The sequence below is a fragment of the Odocoileus virginianus genome, chromosome 28, assembly GCF_023699985.2.
Source record: "Odocoileus virginianus isolate 20LAN1187 ecotype Illinois chromosome 28, Ovbor_1.2, whole genome shotgun sequence".
Classification (NCBI taxonomy): domain Eukaryota; kingdom Metazoa; phylum Chordata; class Mammalia; order Artiodactyla; family Cervidae; genus Odocoileus; species Odocoileus virginianus.
The window spans coordinates 18051790-18078497 of record NC_069701.1 but is presented as its reverse complement, the minus strand read 5'-3'; the positions used below and the strand labels follow the sequence as shown (position 1 = coordinate 18078497).

At 37.5% G+C, this 26708-nt stretch overlaps 1 protein-coding gene and 1 pseudogene across 3 annotated transcripts in view; both read left to right on the top strand.

Annotated features, from left to right (window-relative positions):
* Window positions 1-26708, top strand: part of LUZP2 (leucine zipper protein 2) — a 478324-nt gene that overhangs the window by 419930 nt on the left and 31686 nt on the right. For 2 of the 3 annotated variants that reach the window (XM_070457275.1, XM_070457273.1), the window contains exons 8-9: window positions 1744-1818; window positions 13618-13785. In XM_070457275.1, coding sequence (XP_070313376.1) covers window positions 1744-1818; window positions 13618-13785 — 243 coding nt within the window. The remainder of the gene's footprint in view (window positions 1-1743; window positions 1819-13617; window positions 13786-26708) is intronic. The other variant, XM_070457274.1, reaches the window with a different exon arrangement.
* On the top strand, window positions 19606-21499 carry LOC110152000 (ATP synthase mitochondrial F1 complex assembly factor 1 pseudogene; annotated as a pseudogene).

Here is a 26708-nt window from a genome sequence, read left to right as displayed (position 1 = left end):
TTATTTTTAAACAGTATCATATGTTTAGAAGTGCTCATGTACATGATTAGGTTACTGTTGAAGGACTACAGTTGCCTACAAAAATAATTTTCCAAGAGAGTCAAGTGTGGAAAATAGAACCAATCAATTTAGGGGATGAAAACTATGCATGTGCCTAAAGAATGCATATAGGTTTTCATAATCAAGAAAAATATCCCCACCCTCTCCTCCTGCCTAGGGCTTGTTCTAGGGAAAGAAAAAAAAAAAAAAAAAAAAACAGGTTAATTAAGGACAGAGGTGCAAGGGTGCTGCTTACCAGACTGTGAGGGAGAGAAATGAAGAGCAACAAATAGGCACTTTGCTGGTTGGCTATACATAGCCTTGCTCCATAGTGCCCAGGATGGAGATCCAGAGTGGGGATGTCCTGGTCATGGCAGAAGTGATAAGCCCCCTCTTCTGATTTCTCCCAAGTGAACTCAACCCCCTTGCCTCACAAGAACATCAGAGCAAGCCTTGTTCCTTCCAGTTTTAAAGGATTTTCATTGGCTAAAATGTAGGAGATGGGCAAAAGTGAGAGGTAGAGAGAGGCTCTGAGAATGAGGGACTTGGGCCCTTCTGCAGGCCCTTTGCAGAGAAGGCAGTGGCACCCCTCTCCAGTACTCTTGCCTGGAAAATCCCATGGATGGAGGAGCCTGGTAGGCTGCGGTCCATGGGGTCACTAAGAGTTGGACATGACTGAGCGACTTCACTTTCACTTTTCACTTTCATGCATTGGAGAAGGAAATGGCAACCCACTCCAGTGTTCTTGCCTGGAGAATCCCAGGGACAGGAGAGCCTGGTGGGCTGCCGTCTATGGGGTCACACAGAGTCGGACATGACTGAAGTGACTTAGCAGCAGCAGCAGGCCCTTTGTGAGCCCTCATAGCATCTACTCGTCATGTATGTAACTAGTATATACAGTAAATAGCAGTTGGTAGAGGCAGGACTTGAGAACATGTCTTCCAAATCTGAGTCTTTTTTAACAATACAGTTGTGATATTTGCAAAGATACAGAGATATGGTAGGATAGAACTGTATTCATGTAATACTAAAAAAAAACCAATTTTTTTTTAAGTGAATACTATTGTATTAGTCTTCTCGGGGCACCTTAACAAACTACCACAGAATGGGTGATGTAACAGAATCTGTTTTCTCATGGTTCTGTGCTTAAGGTACTGGCAGATTTGGTTTCTAGTGAGAGCTGTTTTTGGCTTGCAGGTGGTAACTTTCCACTGATTCTTGCCTCTTTGTGATGATGGACAGAGATCTCTGGTATCTCTTCCTTTTCGTATAAGGACACCAATTCTGTGGGATTAGGGCCTCACCTTTATGATCTCTTTTAACCTCAGTTACCTCCCTAAAGGCTTTATCCCCAAATACACTAAGAAGGTGTGTGGAAAGGGGTGTAGAGCTTCAACGTGAGTTTTAGGGATGGGCAACATTTAGTCCATAATGACTAGAAACACAACTGATGGTCAAAGACTTGAGCTGGGACTTTGCAACTAGATGTTTTGATCCAGTGAAGCATTTAGCACATATTCATCTGGAATAACATTTTCTGCAGTTTGAACAAATGACCACATAATAGGATATATTTAACCTGAATTCTAAATGAACTTCAATAGTTTTCTTTTTCTAAATTCTTTGGCTGTGAATGACAGATATTTAAAGTGGAGAGGGAAGATTATAGAATTTACTAAAAAAGATTTACCTCTCATTTTACAGGCCCAACAGCTTACTGATCTGGAACAAAAATTAGCTGTAGCCAAAAATGAACTGGAGAAAGCAGCTCTTGACCGGGTAAGTTGATTACACCCATGAGCCATCACAACTTTGGTTATAGCAGATGAAGCTAGCGTATACTCATTGTTTCCCTTCTTTTATCAGTACAGTTCCAGATGCTGTGCTTGCGAGATGGTTATAGAATTAATGAGCATTTGATGCTTTCTTTTGAAACCCAATTCTTTTCTTCGTTTTGCTGCTCCAGTAAATATACTTAAGGTTGAAGCTCTGTGATGATTGCATGGTTTTATTTTTCACCTTACTGGTACATTTGTTCTATAACATAACAGATAGACATACTTTAAAGCATCAACAAAGATGCCATGTCTTAAATTTGCATGGCTGAGTTGTAAAGCAAATGTAAGTAGTCACTGATGCTTTTTATTTTGGAAATCTTAAATTTCTGGAGGAAGAGACATCAAAGAATGTAGCTCTCTTAGCACCTCTGTTTATGTAAAAATAATGCAAGAGTGGCTAGCATTCTGTCTTTATAACAGCTGTATTGAAATAAAACTCACATACCATAAAGGTCACATTTTTAAACTTCATAAAGTTGTACTTTCATCAGCATTAATTCCAAAAGGTTTTCTTTGCCTTCTTTTATCTTATTTCATCTACTTCATTTTATTTTTGTCAATGTCTCATTGTGTTACAATTATCTATGCTCAGAAAGAATCCACAGTTCCTATCTGATACCTACCTTTGCCTATCAATGCTCTTCATATGAGACATACATGGAGAATAGGGCATTGGTATATAGAAAGGGAAATAAAAATATAGAGCGAGGAATTAGTCATAAAATTTAGAATTATGGTCCTGTTAGTTTATATTTATGGTATTTGGCAAAATTTCTTAAGGCCTCCTTTCATTTTTCAGTCAACTATATAAAACTATAAGAAGTAAATATTCCTTTTTTTATCTAGTTCACTTGAAGAAAAGGGTAAAATAATTTTTGAAATTATTTCTCTGTTCACTCAGCATCCATTTATTGAACATCCAATGTAGTTTTATCTAATTTCTAGAACATATATCTAGCAAATATTAATACAGGGAACTCTGACTGAAAATTAAATCATAGTGTTTCAGACTTGGAAATACAAACACCCACATTGCTCTCAATCAGATGCATATAAAGTCTATGCTGAAGCAACAGGGCCAATTTTGGAATAATCTGCATGTTAACAAGTTTTCAATGCATCCTCTGCCTGAAATCTATTCTTGATTAGATTAGAGTTAGCAATCATTCTAACAATGGAAAAATAGACCCTCTCTATATATCATATGGGGAATTGTTGGTTCATTTATACACAATAAAAATATTTGTAGACATATAGAGAATGCAATCTGATCAATATAAAGAAAACAAGAGACATGTCTCATTTTATATTTATCCAAGTACTTAATGTAATAGTTAATAATTTTAGGGAAGCCTGCCTACATTTTTGTAGACTAGTTCAAATATAATTCACCTTACCAAGATTCCAGCTTTAGGAGGTTTTGTTTGTTTGTTTGTTTGTTTTTTCACTTTAGGAAAGAAGAAGTTTATACCAATTATGCTAATTTCTGACCACATCCAACTCATGCTGCATAATACTATTTTTAAAATGGGAAATGATTCTTTATGGAATTGGTAGAATCAGAAAATCAGAGATATGTATAATTAGGAAGTCCAACTAGATCATCTTTTTATATTTCCTTTCTTTGGTATCCCTGGCAAAATCTCTGCAGTATGTTACGTTCTAAAGACATTGAATTTCCAAGATTCTGAGGCAGGCTGGCCCCCTTCTTAGATTTAACAACTGTGACTGTTGGAATGTTCTTCATAACATTAAACCTTTCCCATGATGTGACTTCAAATAACCCATTTAGTCAGTGAGTGACTAAATGGGTTTGAAATGTTTTTTTGTGTGACCACCGTGTACCAGGTGCTATGAGAAACAGAAAACACTGCATCCCTCACAGTTTTTTGGGGCACAAAAAATTAGGAAATAATTATATGTGGAACCATTAAGTCAGAGAAACATGAAGAGTGAATACATATATCTTAAGTACATGTGTTATAAAAACTAGTGGTGTCACATGATAATAATGCACAATTTATAATTTGTCCTGAGTCACAGAACTTGAAGATAAAATAATTTTCCCTTCTTTGTCTTATCCACTCTGTGTCTTCCTTCTCCCCATTTCTACCACCACCACTTTGTTAGCTCTCACTCAGCCAGACTAGATTTGGGATGAGAGACTATATGCTGTAATATTTAATAAAGTTCTCCAGAGTCAGTCTGTGTTCAGATCATAACCCTTTCACCAAATGACCGTGTTCAAATCCCTCAAACTCTTTATACTTCACCATAAAGTAGAATGATAATAAAATTGACTTTATAATTATGATGGGAAAATTATATACCTCCATAAAAGTAAAGTCCTGAGAATTCTCGGCACATGAAAAATACTCAATAAGCATAGTAATTACTATTATTAGTGAATGAGAACCTAGAGAGACTGCTCTGTGATAATTTTTCTCTTTAGCCTTCAGGATCTTGTCACTGCATTTGCTGCAGTGAACTATAAAAGCACTGCATATTACCAGAGGTTGATTTCAACAAATCTCATGTAAGATACATATGAGACTCATAAACTGTAGTCATAAAGACAGGTAGAAATGCTCGCTCACTTCACAAATGGATACAAAAATACAGTTTAATGAAATTGCTCTTCACCTCTCTCCATCATTTTTATATAAGACAAGACTTTTTAAAATTGTCTTCATGTGTTTAGTTCCAAATAATATTATATCTGGGCCTCAAATAGCCTTAAGTACCTAATAAATATTATGAAAACAACATCTTCACACTCTAACTTGTTTCTCATTTCATACTTCTCATGAAAGAAGTCTCAGATTACCATCCCAATAAAAGCAATAATAATCTCAGGATCTAAGAATCAATCTTCATTTTCTAAACAATCAGTTATTTTATGGCAATATCTTATGGAACTTCCCCAATGGCTCAAAATGTAAAGAATTCACCTCCAATGCAGGAGACACATTGATTCCTGGGTTGGGATGAATGATAGCCTCAGCTACTGAACTGTAAAAATATCTTTATGGTGTGAAAAATCTCTCTCTCAAATTCTTATATTAGAAGTTTCTTTTGCATCTGATCCTCACAAAATTTGACCCAGGAAATTATGCATTATTATATCATATTATAGATGACACAGATAGGTGATCTGCACAGACTCCCAGGACAAAATAGTAAAAGAACAAGAACTCTTCTTGTGACAATGTATCTGGCACATGGCAAGAGCATAATAAATTGATACTGATTAAACAGGTAGATGAAGATCTAACTTCATAAATTAACATACTTGCTATTCATCCTACATACAAGGGCCAAAGTATGTAGAACAGCAAAATAAAACTGTTTGTCAAATGACCTTTCAGGATTCAGAGGTAATTTCTTGGTGAAATAAAGGTAGGGGAAGGGAAAGCCTTTGGATTCCCAGTCCTTCATGATTTTTCCAAAGACAGCTGCCACTGGTGCACAAGGATCTCTCTCAGGATTTCACATCATGTAAATAAATGAAGACAGACATGAATATTACCTTGTGAATTTTTTAAAGGAGATACGAAATGAGGACACTGTTGTCTTTGCCATATGTATCTAGGCATCCCCACAAAAATGCATTTTTCTTGAGAAAACTACTCATATACAGATGTGAAAAAAAATGGCTTCTAAATCTCCCACCATCCTACAAACATATATATAAATAATAATTTCTTACAAGTTTTACATATGCTATAGCATAAGCACTAGTATTTTAATGTCCAAAATAATATATTTATATTATATAATATACAGGGTGAAATGAAAAGTAGTTTGTTATTTTCTCCATAAAACTTATCCTCTGGAGATTTCCTTTATTTATATTTTAACAAATATTTGTTTATTTAGAAACCAGTGGTACTGCAAAAAAAAAAAATATTGGCCCAGCTGTATAGCACAAGGAACACTGATTAATATTCTGTAATAACATAAGTGGAAAAAAATTGATAAAGAATAGATACATGTTTATGTATAACTGAATCACTTTGCTGTACACCCAAAACTAACACATCATTGTTAATCAACTATGCTCCAATATATAATAAAAATTAAAATATATCAGCCCTCAAAGAACTCACATTGCAGTGTTGCTGTGCAGTCACTAAGTCATGTCCAACTCTTTGTGACCCCATAGACTAGCACGCCAGGCTTCCTTTTCCTTCCCTATCTCCCGTAGTTTCCTCGAATTCATGTTCATTGAGTCGGTGTTGGTGTCCATCCATCTCATCCTCTGACTCCCTCTTCTCCTTTGGACTTTGATCTTTCCTAGCATCAAGTCTTTTCCAATGAGTTGGCCCTCTGAATCAGATGACCAAAGTATTGGAGCTTCAGCATCAGTCCTTCCAGTGAATATACAGGACTGATTTCCTTTAGGATTGACTGGTTTGGTCTCCTTGCAGTCTAAGAGACTCTCAAGAGTCTTCTCCTGCACCACAGTTCAAAAGCATCAGTTCTTCAGCACTCAGCCTTCTTTATGGTCTAACTGTCACATCTCTACATGACTACTGGAAAAACCAGAGCTTTGACTATACAGACCTTTGTCGGCAAAGTGATGTTTCTGCTTTTTACTATCATCTGTAGGTTTACCATAGCTTTCATTCCAAGAGCAAGGGTCTTTAAATTTCATAGCTGCTATCACCATCCACAGTGATTTTTAAACCCAAGAAAATAAAATGTCATTGCTTCCACTGTTTCCCTTTCTATTTGACATTAAGTGATGGGACCAGGATGCCATGATCTTAGTTTTTTGAATGTTGAGTTGTAAGCCAGCTTTTTCACTCTCCTCTTTTACCCTCATCAAGCAGCTCTTTAGTTCCTTTTCACTTTCTGCCATTAGAGGGGTATTACCTGCATATCTGAGGTTGTTGCTATTTCTCTCGGCAATCTTGATTGCAGATTGTGAGTCATCCAGTCCAGCATTCACATGATGTACTCTGCATATATGTTAAATAAGCAGGGTGACAATATACAGTCTTGTCCTACTCCTATCTCAGTTCTGAACCAGTCCATTGTTCCATGTCCAGTTCTAACTGTTGCTTCTTGACCTGCATACAGGTTCCTCAGGAGGCAGGTAAAATGGTCTGGTATTCCCATCTCTTTAAGAATTTTCCACAGTTTGCTGTGATCCACAAAATCAAAGGCTTTAGTGTAATCAATGAAGCAGAAGTAGATGTTTTTGTAGAATTCCCTTGCTTTCTCCATGATCCAACCAGTGTTGGCAATTTGATCTCTGGTTCCTCTGCCTCTTTGAAACCCAGCTTGTACATATGGAAACTTTTAGTTCACGTACTTCTGAAGCCTAGCTTGACAGATTTTGAGCATTACCTTGCTAGAATGTGAAATGAGAGCAGTTGTATTTTAAACATTCTTTGGCATTGCCCTTCTTTGGGATTAGAATGAAAACCCCTGTGGCCACTGGAGTTTTCCAAATTTGCTGATGTATTGAGTACAGCACTTTAACAGCAACATCTTTTAGGCTTTTAAATAGCTCAGCTGGTATTCCATCACCTCAACTAACTTTGTTTGTAGTAATGCTTCCTAAGGGCCATTTGACTTTGCATTCCAGGATGTATGGCTCTAGGTGAGTGATCACACCATCATGGGTATCTGGATGATGAATATCTTTTTTGTTTAGTTCTTCTTTGTATTCTTGCCACCTCTTAATCTCTTCTGCTTCTGTTAGGTCCTTGCTGTTTCTGTCCTTCTTCATGCCCATCCTTGCATGAAATGTTCCCTTAATATATCCAATTTTCTTGAAGGACCTCTAGTCTTTCCCATTCTATTGTTTTCCATTTCTTTGCATTGTTCACTTAAGAAGTCCTTCTTATCTCTCCTTGCTGTTCTCTGGAACTATGCATTCAGTTGAATATATCTTTCCCTTTCTCCCTTGCCTTTCATTTTTCGTCTTTCCTCAGCTGTTTGTATAGCCTCCTCAGACAACCACTTTGCCTTCTTGTATTACAGCCTCCTTTACAATGTTATGGACCTCTATGAACAGTATGAAAAGGCAAAACAACATGACACTGGAAGATGTGCCCCCAGGTCAAAGGTGTCCAATATGCTACTGGAGAAGTTGTTGTTCAGTCTCGAAGTCTTGTCCAACTCTTTGCAACTCCATGAACTGTAGCACGCTAGGCTTCCCTGCCCTTCTTCATCTTCCATAGTTTGCTCAAACTCATGACCACTCAGTCAGTAATGCCATCCAACCATCTCATCCTCTGTTGCCCCATTCTCCTTCTGCCCTCAATCTTTTCCCAGCATCAGGGTCTTTTCCAGTGAGTCAGCTCTTGCATCTGGTAGCCAAAGGATTGGAGCTTCAGCTCCAGCATCAGCCCTTCCAGTGAGTTTTCAGGGTTGATTTCCTTTATGATGGACTGGTTTGATTTCCTTGCTGTCCATGGAAAGCAAGGGACTCTCAAGAGTCTTCTCCAGCACCAGAGTTCAAAAGTATCAATTCCTCTGCACTCAGCCTTGTTTACAGTCCAACTCTCAGATCTGTACATGATTACTCAAAAAAACCATAGTTTTGACTATATGGACCTTTGTTGGCAAAGTGATGTCTCTGCTCTTTAATATGCTGTCTAGGTTGTCATAGCTTTTCTTCCAAGGAGCAAGTGTCTTTTAATTTTGTAGCTGCAGTTACCATCCACAGTGATTTTTGAGCCCAAGAAAATAAAATCTGTCACTGTTCCCAGTTTTTCCCAATCTGGTTGTCAGGAAGTGATAGGACTGGATGTCATGATCTTAGTTTTTTGAATGCTGAGTTTTAAACCAGCTTTTTCACTCTCCTCATTCACCCTCATCAAGAGTCTCTTTAGTTCCTCTTTGCTTTTTTGCCACGAAAGTAGTATAATCTTCATATCTGAGGTTGTTGATATTTATCCTGGCAATCTTGATTCCAGCTTGTGAGTCATCTAGTCCAGCATTTTGCATGACATACTCTTCATATTGGGGGAAAAACAGAGGGCAATCACTGATAGCTCTAGAAAGAATGAAGAGGCTGGGCCAAAGCAGAAATGATGTTCAGTTGTGGATGTGTCTGGTGGTGTGTCTGATGCTGTAAAGAACAATATTGCATAGGAACATGGAATGTTAGGTCCATGAATCAAGATAAATTGCATGAGATGAAGCAGGAAATGGCAAGCTTGAATATCGACATTTTAGGAATCAGTGAACTAAAATGGACAGGAATGAGCGAATTTAATTCAGATGACCATTTTATCTACTACTGTGGGAAAGAGTTCCTTAGAAAAAGTGGAGTAGCCCTCATAGTAAACAGAAGAGTCTGAAATTCAGTACCTGGGTGCAATCTCAAAAATGACCAAATCAGTTCATCTCCAAGGTAAATCATTCACCGCCACAGTAACCCAAGTCTATATACTCCAACCACTAATACTGAAGAAGTTGAAGTTACCAGTTCTATGAAAACCTACGAGACCATATAGAGCTAACACCCCCCAAAAATGTCCTTTCCATCATAGGGGATTGGAATGCAAATAAAGGAAGTCAAGAGATACCTGGAGTAACAGGCTAAGTTTGGCCTTGGGGTACAAAATCAAGCAAGGCTAGGACTAAGTTCTGTCAAGAGAACACACTGGTCATAGCAAACACCTTTTCCCAACATTGAAATAGATAAAACAATAAACATATTAACAATAAGATAATTTGCACTTATGACAAGGGCTGCAAAAGATAATTTAAGAACCTTTGTGATAAAGACTTTGAGATAGAAGTGTTCTTTGATAGAGTAATCAGTAATTATGTTTCATAGAAGATAATATGTGAGCTGAAGCATACATTTTAAGTAGAAGTTTCCTATGTAGATACTTGGAAAGAGAGTTCTGCAGGCAAAGAAAACAGCAAGTGTAAAGGTTCCTAGATGAGAACGAACTTGAAACGTTTGATGGACTATAAACAAAAGACATTGTGACAAGCAGGATATCCTTAAAGACTTTGCATTTTATTATCAGGTGGCAGAGGAAATGGGAAATGTGGTTTGGTGTGGGAAGAAGATCAAGGGCAAAAATAAGGCAGAATCTCACAGGGGATATGTTGTAAGATCTAGGGCAAACTATACTTTGTATAAGTCACATCATATTTCATTAGGTGACATCCTGTTCCAGTGAACTTTAAAGTGAACAGTGGCCTTACCTGCAATTTTAAAACAGACAAAAGCTAGCAGTATAAATCAAAATGTAATGACATTGTGGTGTAAAATCATTGTCTTGGCCTTGCTCATGGATGGGCCAAGCCAAACCTGAGTAGCATCAATTACAGGCTTTATTTAGTTAGAGGGATTAACTGGAAAGATGTGAGCTTTTTTTTGGTAGAAAGATGAACAAATTAGGGAAGCATTGTTCACAGAAATCTGTGGTCTCTGGCAGGTAAAATCTACAGTGTAATGAAGGAGTGAATACAGAATCTAATATAGGAGGCCAATTCACAAGCTTGTGATCCAAAAAAAGAAAGGAAGTAAAAAACGATGAGGTTAAGAATAGGTTGAAACATAAGAGGAAAGATAGCTTACTACAATGGCTATGAAAGGTGAGGAGTTGGAGGTTACACCTGTGTATTGTTGATTCTGCTGTCCAAGTTGACCCTGAAAATGTCAGGAGGCCTGGATGAGCAGATGAGATGATTTCACCCATGTTCAAATGTATCGATTGCTCCACTGGGAATTTTGTCTTGCCTAAAGAATGTTTACTTAAAATGAAGTATTAGCTTGATGCCATTCATTGTTTACTATTGACATCTGAGTTTAGCTGTTGCTCAGGAATTTGTCTATTATATCAACATATACATATATATTTTGTGCCTGTCATAGATCTAACTTTTATATATATACTTTGTTGAGAGGAGCCGTGACATAAATGCAGTGAATCAAATAACTATCAAATAATTCCTGCATTATCTGAGCAATGAAAAATCTACATTTCAAAGCCATGTTAAGTTTGAGCCCTGGCCAAGACCTGCCTGATATTGTCACATTAGCTCTATTTGCATTATCTAACTATATTATGAGAAACAGGAAACATACTCAAATTGTTCAGTGGAACCTGGAACATCTCACTCCAGAGAACAGCACCCACACTTATTCTGCAGTAATAGAAGGTTAGGACCATCCAAGGTTATAACAAAGACTCAATAGGAAGGGTAATCTGAATCATTACTTCATTTCTTTTTATTGAGATAGCTTCTTTCCCTGACAAAAAAATAAATAACATTTTCAACTAAGTATTTATTTAAAAAAAAATTTTTGTGTGTCCTTTCTCATGTGTCAGGGATTGTGTTAGGTGCTAGCTATACAGTTCTGAACAAAACAGACAATTTATACATATATATATTAATAAATTAAAATTAGTGATAAATTATATAAAGAAAACAAACATAATCAGCCATAGCAAGCATCCAGCTACTCAGGCAAGGAAATAAAAGGGACCATTTTGAGTATAAGTTTATTATTCAACTTAACTCCCTACTGCCCAGTTAACAAAGCCCCTCCATCCTATTTCTTATCAGACTTTTATTTTGTTCTTATCAGATTTTTATGAACTGTGACAGGGCAAGGTTAATGTGAAGGAAATACATGTGTGTCCTGTTTCTTATATATTTCCAGTTGCTGCTCTTACTGTTGCCTTTTTTTAAAATTTCGTGATATGACCAAAAAGAAAGATTTCTTAAATTGCTATTATAGCAATATACACTCTCATCTTAAAGATAAATCTTATACCACATATTAGTAGGAAACACAGAGAACATTGGGAAAAATCAAAGCCATAGTCACTCTCAAGAAATTGACCACAGAGGCTGTATAGGAGACAATAGGTAGGAGGGGATGCTATCTGTAGATGTATTCCTGACATCATATACAAAAGGCAGTAGTTTTGTTGGGAGTATACTACTGTGACAGGAGAAGACAACAGACTTTTCTGCTTCATTGATCCATTGATCCATTGGATCCATTGATGCAAACATGGAACTACGCAAAAAGGGTAAACGCCAATTGTGTCAGTTCGTCCAGGGATATGACTCCAGCAACTATTCTCTTTTCTTCTTCTCTCTTGCCCCAGAGGCCACATTTCATATCTTCAAGTGGATATATGTATGTTATTGTCTTACTAGGGTCTATATGCTCTCCCCCAGTTACCCCTGTGTTACCATGAGATTTCCTCAACGTTATGTGTCTCTCTCTATTTTGGTACCTGGGGATGTCTTTGTCATCGGTACTCAACTTTACATCATTTTAAAACCATGTAAGCAATTTAAAATATGTTTAGCAGTGGGATCTGGAGGTTGGATGGCAGTTGGAGATGGTTGTCTCTATATAGTTCAGTCTACCTTGAAATGTAAACCTAAAGAAAAAGTAGTTCTGCAATAAATGCTGAAATGCATGTGGAGAGAAAGGAGCCCTCCTACACTGTTAATGGAAATGTAAATTGGTACAAACACTGTGGAGAACAGTATGGAGTTTCCTTAAAAACTAAATATAGAACTACCATATGATCCAGCAATCCCACTCCTAGGCACATATCCTGAGAAAACCATAATTCAAAAAGGTGCATGCACCTTAGTGTTCATTGCAGCACTACTTACAATAGCCAAGACATGGAAGCATCCTAAATGCCCATTGATAAAGGAATGATTAAAGAAGATGTGGTACATATATACAGCAAAATACTACTTGGCCATAAAGAAAAGTGAAATAATGCCCTTGGCAGCAACATGGATGGACCTCGAGATTATCATGCCAAGTGAAGGAAATCAGACAGAGGGATACAAATATCATATGATACAACTTGTGGAATATAAAAATGATACAAATAAACATATTTAAAAAGAAATAGACTCACAGGCTTAGAAAATTATGGTTACCTAAGGGGAAAGGTGGAGTAAACTAGGACTTTGAAATGAGCATATACACACTGCTGTTATATGAATGAGATAACTACTAATGCCCTACTATATAGCACTGAGAAGTCTACTCAATATACTGTAATAACCTATATGGGAAAAGAATTTGAAAATGAAGGGGTATATGTATAACTGAATCACTTTGTTGTAACCTAAAAATGACACAACATTGTAAACCAAAATATATTTGAATATAAAATAAAAATTTAAAAAGAAGAAAACAGTCTAGAACCTGAAATTTTGTTGCATTCATAGTAAAACAGAAATAATAATGCCAGTTTCACAGATGTTTGATTATCACTTACAATCACATCTGAATAACTCCTGCTACTTAACAGGACCCAAGGAAATAAGAGTTTTATCATTAATTGAGTGAAGATACAGGCTGATTTGAGAAACACAGAAAAGCCTACATCACAAGAGGAGTGATTTGTAATAAAGGAGGTTTATGATAAAAGAAAGATGGCAGATGCTAAAAGGATCGATTTAGAGTGACTCTATGTTTCCTTGCCAGCAAGGTATCATGATTGAAATCATGATAAGCTATGTCATGAAAAAATGTAAGCTATGTCTCTGAATTCCAGTGATCAAAATATATCTTGAAACACATTAGTTCCTAAAAAACAGACTGAGTGTGCATTACATGGCATGTTATCATGAAATTTATGTTGGGCAATTATGTATTAAAACTAATATGCATTTGGGGAATGAATATAGGCTAGGAGAAAAGGGAGAATCTAGTCAGGTGAATGATGACCAGAACCACATGTAAAAATTGTGATCTCTCTTGTTTTTATAGGAGTCACAGCTGAAAGCAATGAAAGAGACTGTACAACTCTGCCTCTCAACTGTTTTCCGTGATCAGCAGCTTCCCCATTTGAATCCCTTCAGGCCGTATGGAAGTCAGATATCAGTCCCAACCATGATAACTGACCCTAGGACTGCATATGTAAGCACAACAGCCAAGGTACACTTTATTTGTGCTTTGAAATCTAAAATCAAATAAGGTACTTTCTTGACTTTGATCTGTATTATCATCAAAGTGAATCCAAGTAAGAGCAAATTCATTGAAAAATCAGGAAGTAAATGGGAGATAGTAACCCAGTTTGTAAAGTTTTCATAGTCACTCAGAGAATATTGGAAAACAAATTTTCTTTATAAGTGAACAGGGTGTTTCTTAGGCAGAATTATCACCATCACTATTTTACAATATTATAAGAAAATATCTTATATTATATTCCAGTTTACACCAGGGGTTTATTATGGAAAATACTTTCTTCTAGGGTATAACCACCATCCTTACAAAAGTGGATACACTTTTCAGAAATTAAGTCTGTAGTTCTCAACACTGTGACTGTACATTAGAATCACTTGTGATAGTTATTTTTTAAAAAAAAAGTCTTAATACTTGGGACACACCTAAGACAAATTCTTCCTGGTTTGGCTCCAGTCATCATTAGTTTTTAAGAGCTCCCTAGGGGATTAGGAGGGCTTCCCTGTGGCTTGGCGGTAAAGAAGCCACCTGTCAATGCAGGAGACATAAGTTCCATCCCTGGGTTAGGATGATCCCCTGGAGAAGGAAATAGAAAATAGAAACCCACTCCAGTATGCTTGCCTGGAAAATCCCATGGACAGAGGAGCCTGGTAGCCTATAGTCCATGGGGTTGCAAAAGAATTGGGTGTGACTTAGCAACTACTTAAGCAAATCCCTGCCATCACTCTATACAGGACAAAGAGGGCGTTTCAGTTCCACTTTTGTTTCAATCATCAGAACCTTCAGTTTGCAAGCTCTTCTTTTAAATAAATATCGACAATCTGAAATTGTTATTAAAGAAAGGAGTTTAGTTTCAGGCAGTATACTTGAAGGTGCAATTCTTTTCACTTGCCTAAAGATCACTTGCTGTTGAAATAAATGCTATAGACAGGAGTCCAGCTTCTTAAGCAAATCCATGGTGGACTAGAGGATGGTGGACAAAAAACCCTGAGGAGCACTGTTACAGATACCTACCAATTCATTACATCTGGGGATGTGGCCAATCTGTAGATGAGGGAAATGCTATTTTCACGATGAAGAGTCCAAATTAAGTAAAACAAAATAAATTTACTGTTCTGTTTTTCTCCTGTAACTGGTTGATTTCTCAAAAACATATTAATCTGTGTAACCTTCTTTTTCTGTCAAAATCATTTGAAATAAGTATTTCCATTTTATATTATCTTCTTTGTTTTTATTATGTAATGAGGATCTCAAAAAATTTAGGCCAATAATTTTCTCCTTTACATCTCTCTGATCCTCCTTTGAAAACAGTGTTTGTTTGTTTGTTTTTTAATTCAGCCAAACTCAGGGAAGAAAGTTGCATAATAATATATTTTTATGTTTAAAAAAAATTCCTGGTAAATTTATTGAAACAGATTATTGGTTAAGTATACAGCTACCTTACACAATCTCTGCCACCTATCAGAAAGCCACATACTCCCTCCACTTCAGGTTAGTTTAAGGGAGAAGCAAAGATTCAACTGTATTAAGTTCAGTGACTTTAGGCAAAGCAGCTTTGTAATTTTATGGGCACATGACACTTGTCTCCAACTTAAAATATATTTACTAGGCTCATTATTAAAACTGGGCTCTTTATGACCCTGAATATATGGAAGAAATTACTGTCCTGTATCCTGTCATCGAAATAAATAATACATATATATTATTATTTCTCTAGGTTTATCACAGGAAAACATAGGAAGCATTTAGATGCATGTAGTTTAGAGAATGCTTATTTTTAAAAAAATAATAACATATCTAATTATTTAAGATAAAGTTCAGTAAATCTAAGTTGATATACCATAGAGCATTCTGTTTTACAAATTAGCATTAAAAGCCTCTCTGGCATTTCTCTTTTGCTTGTATTATTTATCTTTTCAAATACGGTGGCAATTGCATTTTATGTACCTGTGTGTGTGCTTTGTTCACTTAAGAAGCTCCTAGTCTTTGGAACTCTACATTCAGATGTGTATCTCTTTCCTTTTCTTCTTTGCCTTTTGCTTCTTAGTCACTCAGTCATGTCCAGCTCTTTGTGACCCATTGGACTGTAGCCTGCCAAGCTCCTCAGTCCATGGGATTCTCCAGGCAGCAATACTGAGTGGGTTGCCATGCCCTCCTCCAGGGGATCTTCCAGACCCAGGAACTGAACCAAAATCTCCTGTGTCTCCTGTATTGCAGGCAGATTCTTTACCTGCTGGATCATTGGGGAAGCCCTATTTATGTATTCTTGGGGCTTGAATCTCTGTGCAGATAATATTTGAAAAATATTATATATATCAAAAATATCACAGATAATATTTGAAAAATCCTGAATAATAAAACATGATATGCAGTGTATGTAAGAGAAGTAAACTTTTCAGTCATGGAACAATTTTTATCCAAAATGTAACTTTTAAATGAGGACCTCAAACTACTAAGTCTTTGGAGTTGGCTGATTATAGTCTTAGTGATATGTGCCCAAGAGGGAGCTAGAGACTGTCACATCACTTAGCCTCTCTGTGCCCCATTTCCTCGGTGCCTATCTCAGGTCACTGTTGTGACATGAGCATTACATATCATAATTTTTCTTAACTTCCTTGATACACATGATATCAATTCAGTTCAGTCTCTCAGTCATGTCCGACCCTTTACAACCCCATGGACTGCAGCACGCTAGGCTTCCCTGTCCATCACCAACTCCCAGAGCTTACTCAAACTCATGTCCATCAAGTCAGTGATGCCACACAACCATCTCATCCTCTGTCATCCCCTTTTCCTGTTTCAATCTTTCCCAGCATCAGGGTCTTTTCCAATGAGTCAGCGATTCGCATCAGGTGGCCAAAGTATTGGAGTTTCAGCTTCAGTATCAGTCCTTCCAATGAATATTCAGGACTGATTTCCATTAGGATTGACTGGTTGGATCTCCTTGCAGTCCAAGGGGCTCTCAAGAGTCTCATCCAACACCACAGTTCAAAAGCATCAATTCTTCAGTGTTCAGCTTTCTTTATAGTCCAATTATCACATCCGTGCATGACTACTGGAAAAACTATAGCTTTGACTAGTGCAACAAGAGACCGACCCAGACTTGCCTGTGAGTGTCCAGGAGTCTCCAGAGGAGGTGTGGTCGGCAGTGGCCTGCTGCATGGTCGGGGGCACTGAAAGCAGCAATGCATGCATGGGACCTTTTGAAGGAGACCACCATTATCTTCATTACCTCCACCATAGTTTGGCCTCAGGTCAAACAACAGGGAGGGAACACAGTCCTGCCCATCAACAGAAAATTGGATTAAAGATTTACTAAGCATGGCCCTGCCCATTAGAACAAGACCCAGTATTCCCCTTGGTCAGTCTCCCCCTTTAGCCTTGTCTAACTCAGTGACACTAGGAGCCATGCCATGTAGGGCCACCCAAGATAGATGGGTCATGGTGAAGCATTCTGACAAAACATGGTCCACTGGAGAAAGGAATGGCAAACCACTTCAGTATTCTTGCATTGAGAACTCCGTGAACAGTATGAACAGACAAAAAGATAGGATGTTGAAAGGTGAACTCCCCAGGATGGTAGGTGCTCAATGTGCTACTGGAAATCCGTGGAGAAATAACTCCAAAAAGAATGAAGAGACGGCACAAAAGCAAAAAGAGCACCAATTGTGAATGTGACTGGTGATGGAGCTAAAGTCCAATGCTGTAAAGAGCAATATTGCATAGGAACCTGGAATGTCAGGTCCATGATTCAAAGCAAATTGGAAGTGGTCAAACAGGAAATGGCAAGAGTGAACACTGACATTTTAGGAATCATCGAACCAAAATAAACTGGAATGGTTGAATTTAACTCAGATGACCATTATATCTACTACTGTGGGCAAGAATCCCTTAGAAGAAATGGAGTAGCCACCACAGTCAACAAAAGAGTCTGGAATGCAGTACTTGGGTGCAATCTCAAAAACGACAGAATGATCTCTGTTCATTTCCAAAGCAAACCATTCAATATCACAGTAATCCAAGTCTATGCCCCAACCAGTAATGCTGAAGAAGCTTAAGTTGAACAGTTCTGTGAAGACCTACAAGGCCTTTTAGGACCCACACCCTAAAAAGATGTCCTTTTCATTTTAGGGGACTGGAATGCAAAAGTAGGAAGCCAAAAGATACCTGGAGTAACAGGCAAATTTGGCCTTGGAGTACAAAATGAAGCAGGGCAATAGAGGCTAATAGAGTTTTGCCAAGAGAACGTAATGCTCATAGCAAACACCCTCTTCCAAAAACACAAGAGAAGCCTCTAAACATGGGACGTCACCAGATGGTCAATAGCAAAATCAGATTGATTATATTCTTTGCAGCCAAAGATGGAGAAGCTCTATACAGTCAGCAAAATCAAGACTGGGAGCTGACTGTGGCTCAGATCATGAATTCCTTGTTGTCAAATTCAGACTTAAATTTAAGAAAGTAGGGAAAACCACAAGATCATTCAGGTATGACCTAAATCAAATCCCTTATGATTATACATGTGCATGTATAATGTATAAATGGCTGTTCTAATCTACATTTTAAAAAATCTTTGCCTTTTCTTTGAAAAGTGTATTTGAATGGTTTTTCCTGAAATCTGTGAAACAAATCCAAGTAAGCAATTTTTAACCTACATCTGGAAAAAAAGCAAAATCGCCCCCAAAATGTTATTTTATTTTTTCCAGAAGATTAGATAATGCAGTTTTTTATTACATCATGTATGTAGGTATATATGTGTATACATAATTCCAATAGACATATGCACTTCACATACAAACTATATACTCACTGTGGATTTTAAAAGCTGTAGATTTCATTAATTGAGGAGTACAATATTATGAGAATTTACTGATGAAAGATTAAAAAATAATTTACATGTTGGTACTTTTTAAAAATTCTGGAGCATGTGTGCTACATAGTCATTTAGACCCACAGCTTACGTTTCTGCTGAGGAAACAATCAGGTTTTAAAACGGTGAATAGACCTCCTCCCTCATCCATGCTTTTATGCCAAAAAATTGTAGCTGTACTTATTTGAATATGTTCCTACATCTGCACAGTGAAACTAGGTAGTTTTTGTTTAAATTAATATCCTACTAAAACGGTGAATACTCCGGGGGTCTGCTGGACATGGCTTATACATACCTATAAAAGCTGGCTACACAAATTTTCAGAGTTTGTACTAGTTAGTTATTAAACACTTACTATTAAATATTAATTATATACATTTACAATAAGTAAATTATACTAAAAGCAAATATCAGTATCAAAACTACTATATCATGCTGATATCTCTAAAGATACTATGTAAATATATTTTTTCTAAGACTTTCTAATTTTGAACATTTTGATCAACTAACCCCTTAGATTGTGCTCCCATAGATATAAAATGAAGACAATAACAGCACAACCTTATCGAATTGTTGTGAAGATTAACAAAATTAACATAGAGCATTTAGTATATGTAATAGTATCTCATTAGCCAATAAATGTTCAAAATAAGTACCATTAATATATGTGGAAATGAAGATAATACTTTGAGAAGATTTTTGGTAGGATATTAATTTAAACAAAAACTACCTAGTTTCACTGTGCAGATGTAGGAACATATTCAAATAAGTACAGCTACAATTTTTTGGCATAAAAGCATGGATGAGGGAGGAGGCGGGAACTGCCATGGCTGCCCTGGTGACGGGCCGGCCATCTTGCAGGAGGCCGGCCTGTGCTCAGTGCGCAGCCGCGTCCTGGGCCTGGGGCTCCGTCAGCCGCGCCGTGTTCCGGCTGCGCCGCCGCTCAGGCCGGCCAGTCAGGGGCGCCAACGGCAGCGGGGTCGGGAAGGTACTCGAAGCCAACCCCTTCTAAACCCCTTCTACCGCTAAGCAAAAAGATCCAGCAGTTGTGCAGGTCTGACCCCGCTGCTTTTGAGTCCTGACTAGAGAAGCGCAGTGAGTTTAGCAAGCAGCCAGTGCAGCATCAAGCAAGGGGACTTTTATCACACGTGTGGAACAGAAGACACTGGGGAAACAGCCTGTGAGCCGAGGATTCAGTAAGGACAGGACTCTCAGCTCAATCTTCAACACTGAGATGGTGAAAGACAAAACTGGCAAAGAAATAAAACAGATTTGGCAGCAGTATTTTGCAGCCAAAATAAGATAACAGTCTACAAAAGAAGGAAATTTTGATTTGGAACAGGGCTTAGTGCTGTCCAACATTTCTGTGTGGTCAACCAAGAAGGGAAGGTTATGAGTTTTTAGTCCGGCAATGGACAGGTAACTGAACTCCACTTCACTGCCCTGATAAATATTGAGATCCCAGGGGAAGCTGCGGCCAGTTAACAGATTTTATAATACTACTGTGAACTTAAGGAAGAAAATGGTATAGTGCTAATGACAGCAGAAATGGATTCCACATTCTGAATGATGCTGAGGCACAGTGCATGGCCAACCAAGTTCAGCTCTTCTGTGCCAATGATCGAAAACTATGGGTGAGTGGATATCTTTATCTTCAGACCCAGTGAGTTCAAATGTCTGTCACCACAGAGTTGAAGCAAGGCAGACTTTGAGCCGAACTGAAATGTTCTCAGAACCAGGATAAGACTTAAGGCTGTCAGGTTGGCTTATAGAGTTTTCTACTCAGCCCTGGATGGTCCTGAGCCTACCCACCCCTTGAACTCTCCCAAGCTCAGTGGCTATAATTAGCCGTCTCTAAGGAGTCGCCCTCTGTGCTTATTGCAAGGAATAGCATGGAGGTGAGCCCTGTTACTTGACATTCAGGAACAAAGATACCCAAACATTCTGATAACTATTTCCCAGCATATTTGAAGTGTCCTTTTCAAGCATTTGAGATCACATCCAGAGACAAGGATCCACAAGATGGCTGACTCGATCTTATGCACTGTAGGAGTATATTTGTTCTCGGGCCATTTTGACTGCACAGCTCCCAATAATTAGTTCCTCACCTTTATAAACTGTGACAGGATAGTAAGCTTGATGACCTGCTGTGGTTAGATGTGGTCTTTGCATACTTTTCTCACTTGGTTGGCCAAAGGCATAACCCAGGTATCCTGTTCGACTCTCTAACAACCACATATTGCCATCAGGATTAAGATTCTATCTAGATGCTCCAAGAATTGCTGTTAGTGTAGCTGGTTTGGAGTAGCAGTAGACTTCAGGTATATTAAACGCACAGGTACAGTGCCTGCTGCCTGCATATTTTTAAGCCAGAGTTTGTGACACCTGATTTTTTGCCTCTTGGAAGCTGTGTATTTAGAGGGGCTGAATTGTTGCAGTATAAAAAAAATCAACTATTTTATAAAGAGAGGATCAATCCAGATTTGCTTTTTGTTTTTTAAACAACTCTAAACCGTGCCAGTATTATATTAATAGAAAAGGTAGGCAGAAGCAAATGTACCCTATTGTGTGTGGGGAAAATGTAGCAATAAAATAAAGTCTGGATTATTAAAAAAAAAAGTATGGATGAATCCTCACAATACATTTAATGTCAGTGATCACAATAGTAAATGTCATAAGGAAAGGAAAATATCAAAAGACAGCAGAAGTGAGAAGCAATTCAGAAAAGTAGTGTAGATAAAAAAAATGATGAAATTATGTTATGAAAGCTCATTATTTCATTTCCATCCCAGGGAGTCACCATCGTCTATCTTTGTTTTTCTTTCCATGCAATTCAAAGTCAACTTTAGCTGCAGTTGACATTGGTAAAGGTCACAGCTGTGGCATCAACTTAATTGGACAAGGATGATTTGTTAATTTTTTTTCCACTTTGGTAGAAATGCCAAAGTCATTTTAGGGCAACAGGCAACAGTGGCCCTATTCAGGAGCTTAAAGGCATCCAAGTGAAAATTGCATTCTGCTTGGTGCCTGGAGGTTTAAAGCAAGGTGGATTTGTTTTCCCTGTTTTTTTTTTCTGCCAAAAATCTGTTGCAAAGTAATTTCTAAGAACTCTCAAAGAAGTGCACCTGGAATTACCATAGACCAAAGGGTCTCAACCTAGACTGCATTTTTTTAATCACTGGGAGCTTTGCTCACACCTGATGCCAATATTTTCAATTCTATTATACTCCAGTAGATGTGCAGGGTAGTTTTGGAGATTATTCAAAGCTCCCAGATTATTTATGTTTACAGCCAAGGTTGGGAGGTATTAAAATCTTTACTGTAGCAATAAGAAAAGACTCTCCCAGGTAGCTCACTTGTAAAGAATCCACCTGCCAATGCAGGAGAAACGGGTTCGATCCCTAGAGGAGGAAATGGCAACCTACTCCAGTATTCTTGCCTAGAAAATCTCATGGACAGAGGAACCTGGCAGGCTACAGTCCTTGGGGTCGCAAAGAGTCAGGCACGATTTAAAAACTAAACAACACAGTGCAGCAGTAAGCTTGTCCTTTCCCCGCACTTTCCTGCTTCTGGAGATTTCCCAACTAGCCCAAAGGTTTTCAGTTTTAGACAGACCCGTTTTTCTACCAGCTCTCTGTCCTTAGCTAACCATTTAGTTATCTGTAATACCAACCAGCTGTTTCATGTTCTTTCCATGCTACAGAAATATGTTTTATATCTTTGTATGCCCAGGGTTATTGTGAGAATAAAAATGAAAACATGAAATCTAAAATATTTGCATAAAATATAACATTACATCTAAGGAATTTTGTTTGGGTTTCATTTTTGGTCTTAGGAGATCGTAATTGCTTTTCTAATTACTTCCCAGTAGATGTGGCATATTTGTGGCAAGGAAATTAAGTTTAAATTATATAATGTTTTACATGTTACTGTATGAACATATATATTACATATACACATAAATATTTTAAACTATAAATTATGATTTATGTTTAATATCAGTTCAGTTCAGTCGCTCAGTCGTGTCTGACTCTTTGCGACCCCATGAACCGCAGTATGCCAGGCCTCCCTCATCATCACCAACTCCCAGAGTCCACCCAAACCCATGTCCATTGAGTCGGTGATGCTATCCAGCCATCTCATCCTCTCTCGTCCCCTTCTTCTGCCCTCAATCTTTCCCAGCATCAGTGTCTTTTCCAGTGAGTCAACTGTTCACATCAGGTGGCCAAAGTACTGTTTAATATGGTAAAGATAAAAATAGAAACAACAAAGGCCCTTTAATGCTTTCTTTTTATTACTGGTGTGTATATCTGTACCCTGAAATGATCTGAAACCAAATTCTCATTTATTCTTCATCCTTGGTATATATATGTTGTTATAAAATATTACATAGAGAAATTGATTATTTGGATATCTCTATGAATTTATTTTAAAGACATGTTGGCTCCATGAGGATATAATTCATTTAATCCTTCTGAAATTAAAAAAGGAACGAGACATTTTTGGTAGAAATGTTAATATACATAAGTCTAGGAAAGCATACTGATATTCAGAGAAAATGCTACTAAATAACTTTTATGTAAAGAATGACCACCAGTTTGCATTTTCCTTGTTTTTCTTTTATAATTGAGACTTTATTGGTTGTACACATTTCTTAATGTATGAATTGAAATTTTAAAAGGCATGTAGTCATAATTTCTTTTAAATAGTTATTCCAGTGACTTTCCAGCCTGACATTTGGAAGCAAATTTTTCTTAAGAGTATATCAAGTACCAATATCTTCAAATTTTGATAAACTATTACATGATAAGTCTCACTAGTTAACAGTTAACTAATTAACTAGTTTAATATCATATACACTACTGATTCAAATATTCAATCTTTCACAACACAATAACAAAGTTACTAGGGAAATTAGACTACTGCCACCAAAGATGTTATGGAGAACATGTCATTCTGACAAGAAGAGCCATGATCAAAGAGTGATTTCTGTAGGAAACCACTATACTAAAAAAAGATGAGAACAGACATAATATAAATGTTCAAGGCACAGTCAATGCACAACTGTAACTACAAATTGTCATTTAGTATGCTAAGTATTATAGGATATAAAAGCTACTGCCCTACCTATGAATATTTAATACTCAAGACTATCAAAACCTCCCATATTTAACATGTTGCTCTTTTCTGGTTGTACCAGAACAAAAAAACCACCACCAATGGCAACCAGCAAATGAGTTAACCTCTTAAAAATGAAGCATTTACACAGAAAAAAAAATGTGATGAGGTGAGATTGCCTTTCTTAAAAATGTTTCTAGAGCTACTAAAATAAAAAAGGCTGTATTTACAAAATATTGATGAAAATATTCACTTGGATTGTCCTTAGAAGGGAGACGGGAACCAGTGATTAGATGTGGTAAGTACATGTGGACTTGGTTGCTTTAGTTGTGTCCAAATCTTGGTGAGTATATGGACTGTAACCTGCCAGATTCTTCTTATCCATGGGATTCTCCAGGCCAGAATACTGTAGTGGTTTGCCATGCCCTCCTCCATGGGATCTTCCAGACCCAGGAATCAAACCCAGGTCTCATGCATCTCCAGAATTACAAGTGTATTCTTTACCCAGTGAGCTCCCTGGGAAGCCCCACAGGATATTAATCAGACTTGGCCTCTTTCTACCTACTTCATCAGAGACTGGACTCTCCTTTTTTAGTTTCTCTGTTTTCCACAGCTCAATCTTCTTTATTATTGTGGTTAGTCACTTGAGGCTCTTTATCCTTTTCTTTGCTTTTTTTTTTTTTTTTTTTTTTTTTTTAGTGAAGATTCATCCTCTCTGGACGCCTTTTTGACGTTATTTACACTTTTGTGGTAGAAGGTTAAATGGCACCATCATCACTCTCCTCTTGTGATGCTTGATCACAACTCCCCTTGACAGATCAGACCTTCCTCTTGGGCATGCTGGTGATGATGGCTCCTGCCGTGTGCCCCGAGCCTGGACACCCCTGAACCTTCATGATGAGGGCGGCAGGGCCACTGCCACTCCTCAAACTGCCTGAGCGGCTGTGTTATTACACAGCAGGGGTGGTGGGAGAACCACCAGATGACCTGTTCCATTTTCTTGTCCTGTATTTTCATTAAAATTTCTTGGATGCTCATCAGATAGTATTGACTTTCATGGTATCTTCAAATATAAAGTTATTTTAAAGATGTGTTGCTTTTCATCACCAGTTGGCTATTCATAAGTAAGACAGCCCTTAACGTCCCGTCCATTGATTTCAATACAAGAGATTTTTTCTTTAAAACTAGAAATTCTCATCGAACCTTTCTTTTGTCTCTTTAGATGCAGTAAAATCTTAATCCTAAAAAAAAAAAAAAAAAAACTATCAGAGATTTCCTTATAGTGCTTGCAAAAGCAAAGGACATCTATATGGAATTTAATCAATTTGGTTGTTGTTTGCTCTTTAGCGGCTCCACTGTATCCAACTCTTTGCAACCCTATGGACTGTAGCCCACCAGGCTCTTCTGTCCATGGAATTTTCCAGGCAAGAATACTGGAGTGGGTTGCCATTTGTTTCTCCCAAGGATCTTCCTGACTCAGGGATCAAATTCACTGCATTGGCAGGCAGATTCTTTACCACTGAGCCACCAGAGAAGCCCTTAATCAGCTTCCTGTGATCATTTTATTGACAGTATATTCTCTCTGGTGTAATTCATTCATTTGAATATCTTGCAGTAACTGGGAATCTACTGGAAGTTTTTTAACAAGGGGAACCTGATGAGATTATAGTTTTAAGAAGATAATTCCAGTAAGTAACATAGAAAGATCAGGAGGATATGATAATAGAAACAAAATTATTGGGAGAATAATATTCTTGATAAGAGCAACAAGACAGCAGCAGCAGGAAAGGAACAGGGAATGAATTTGACAAATGCCAAGGACGTAAAATTTTAAGGAAAATGTAAAGAAGTGAAGGTGGGAAGACTAGATGATTATGCTAAGGAAATTAACTGAGAAGAAGAGAGGGGACAAATCTTTGGGGGACTTAGTAGGACGGCAGGAGATTATGTACATTTTTAGTAAGATGAAGAGTGAATAATGAAAAAAAGATAATGAAGACAAAGTTTGAGATATGTAATAAGGATTTAAAATTCAGAGGCAGCATTAAGGAATATGAATGTGATCACAAGGTGAAGAGCTGGACGTGGAGAGGAGTAGAGACATACCAGCTTCTGAGAAGGGAGATAAGTTGGAAAAGATGAAGGTGTGGATGAATTTTTATGTAGGTGGACAGGAGTTCAAAAAGAATAATACACCCCATGGCCTACAGTTTTCCAATGAAACTTTGATCCTTAGTAGGCCTGTACTTCTTCCCAATGGTCCTTTTCAGGCATTAGCAAGTTCCATTAGGTGGTTGCCCTGAATTTGCAGGCTTCTCTCTTTACCATTACTGTCCTGGAAACCTGTGTTGGCATCTGTGACTAAATATCAGATACCCAGGGCCAAGAATCATGTGTGTGAGAGCACAGAATTTGGAATTCAACAGACCAACTGTAAATCCTGGATTTAGCCAGTTATTTGTAAAATGTTGGAAACTGAACCAAAGACTGTGGTTATTCTTTTTGTGAAATAGAGCTAGTGATATAGAACAATGAGCCTAATTAATTAAAAGGCTAAATTTATAGCATAAAACCTGGCATGTAGTGTATCTAGAGCATAGATATTAAAGCCAAATTGTCTGGATGTGAATTTCTGCTCTGCCACTCCTCAGCTGTGTAACAGATGGAAGTTTTAAACCAATTCACTCCTAGTGATATGGGAATAATAGTATCATTTTCTTCAAAAGGTTGTTGTAAGGATAAGCTATATATTATTATTTTCAAGCTTATTTGGTCTAATAAGATATTATTTTGTGTCCTTCCCTACCAAAGTGTCCATCACACAGTTCTACGTGGAGTTTGACAATGAGAAAATAATTTCAACGTTAATTTCAATGTTCATCAAAAGAATCCCCACAAAAGAATTTAC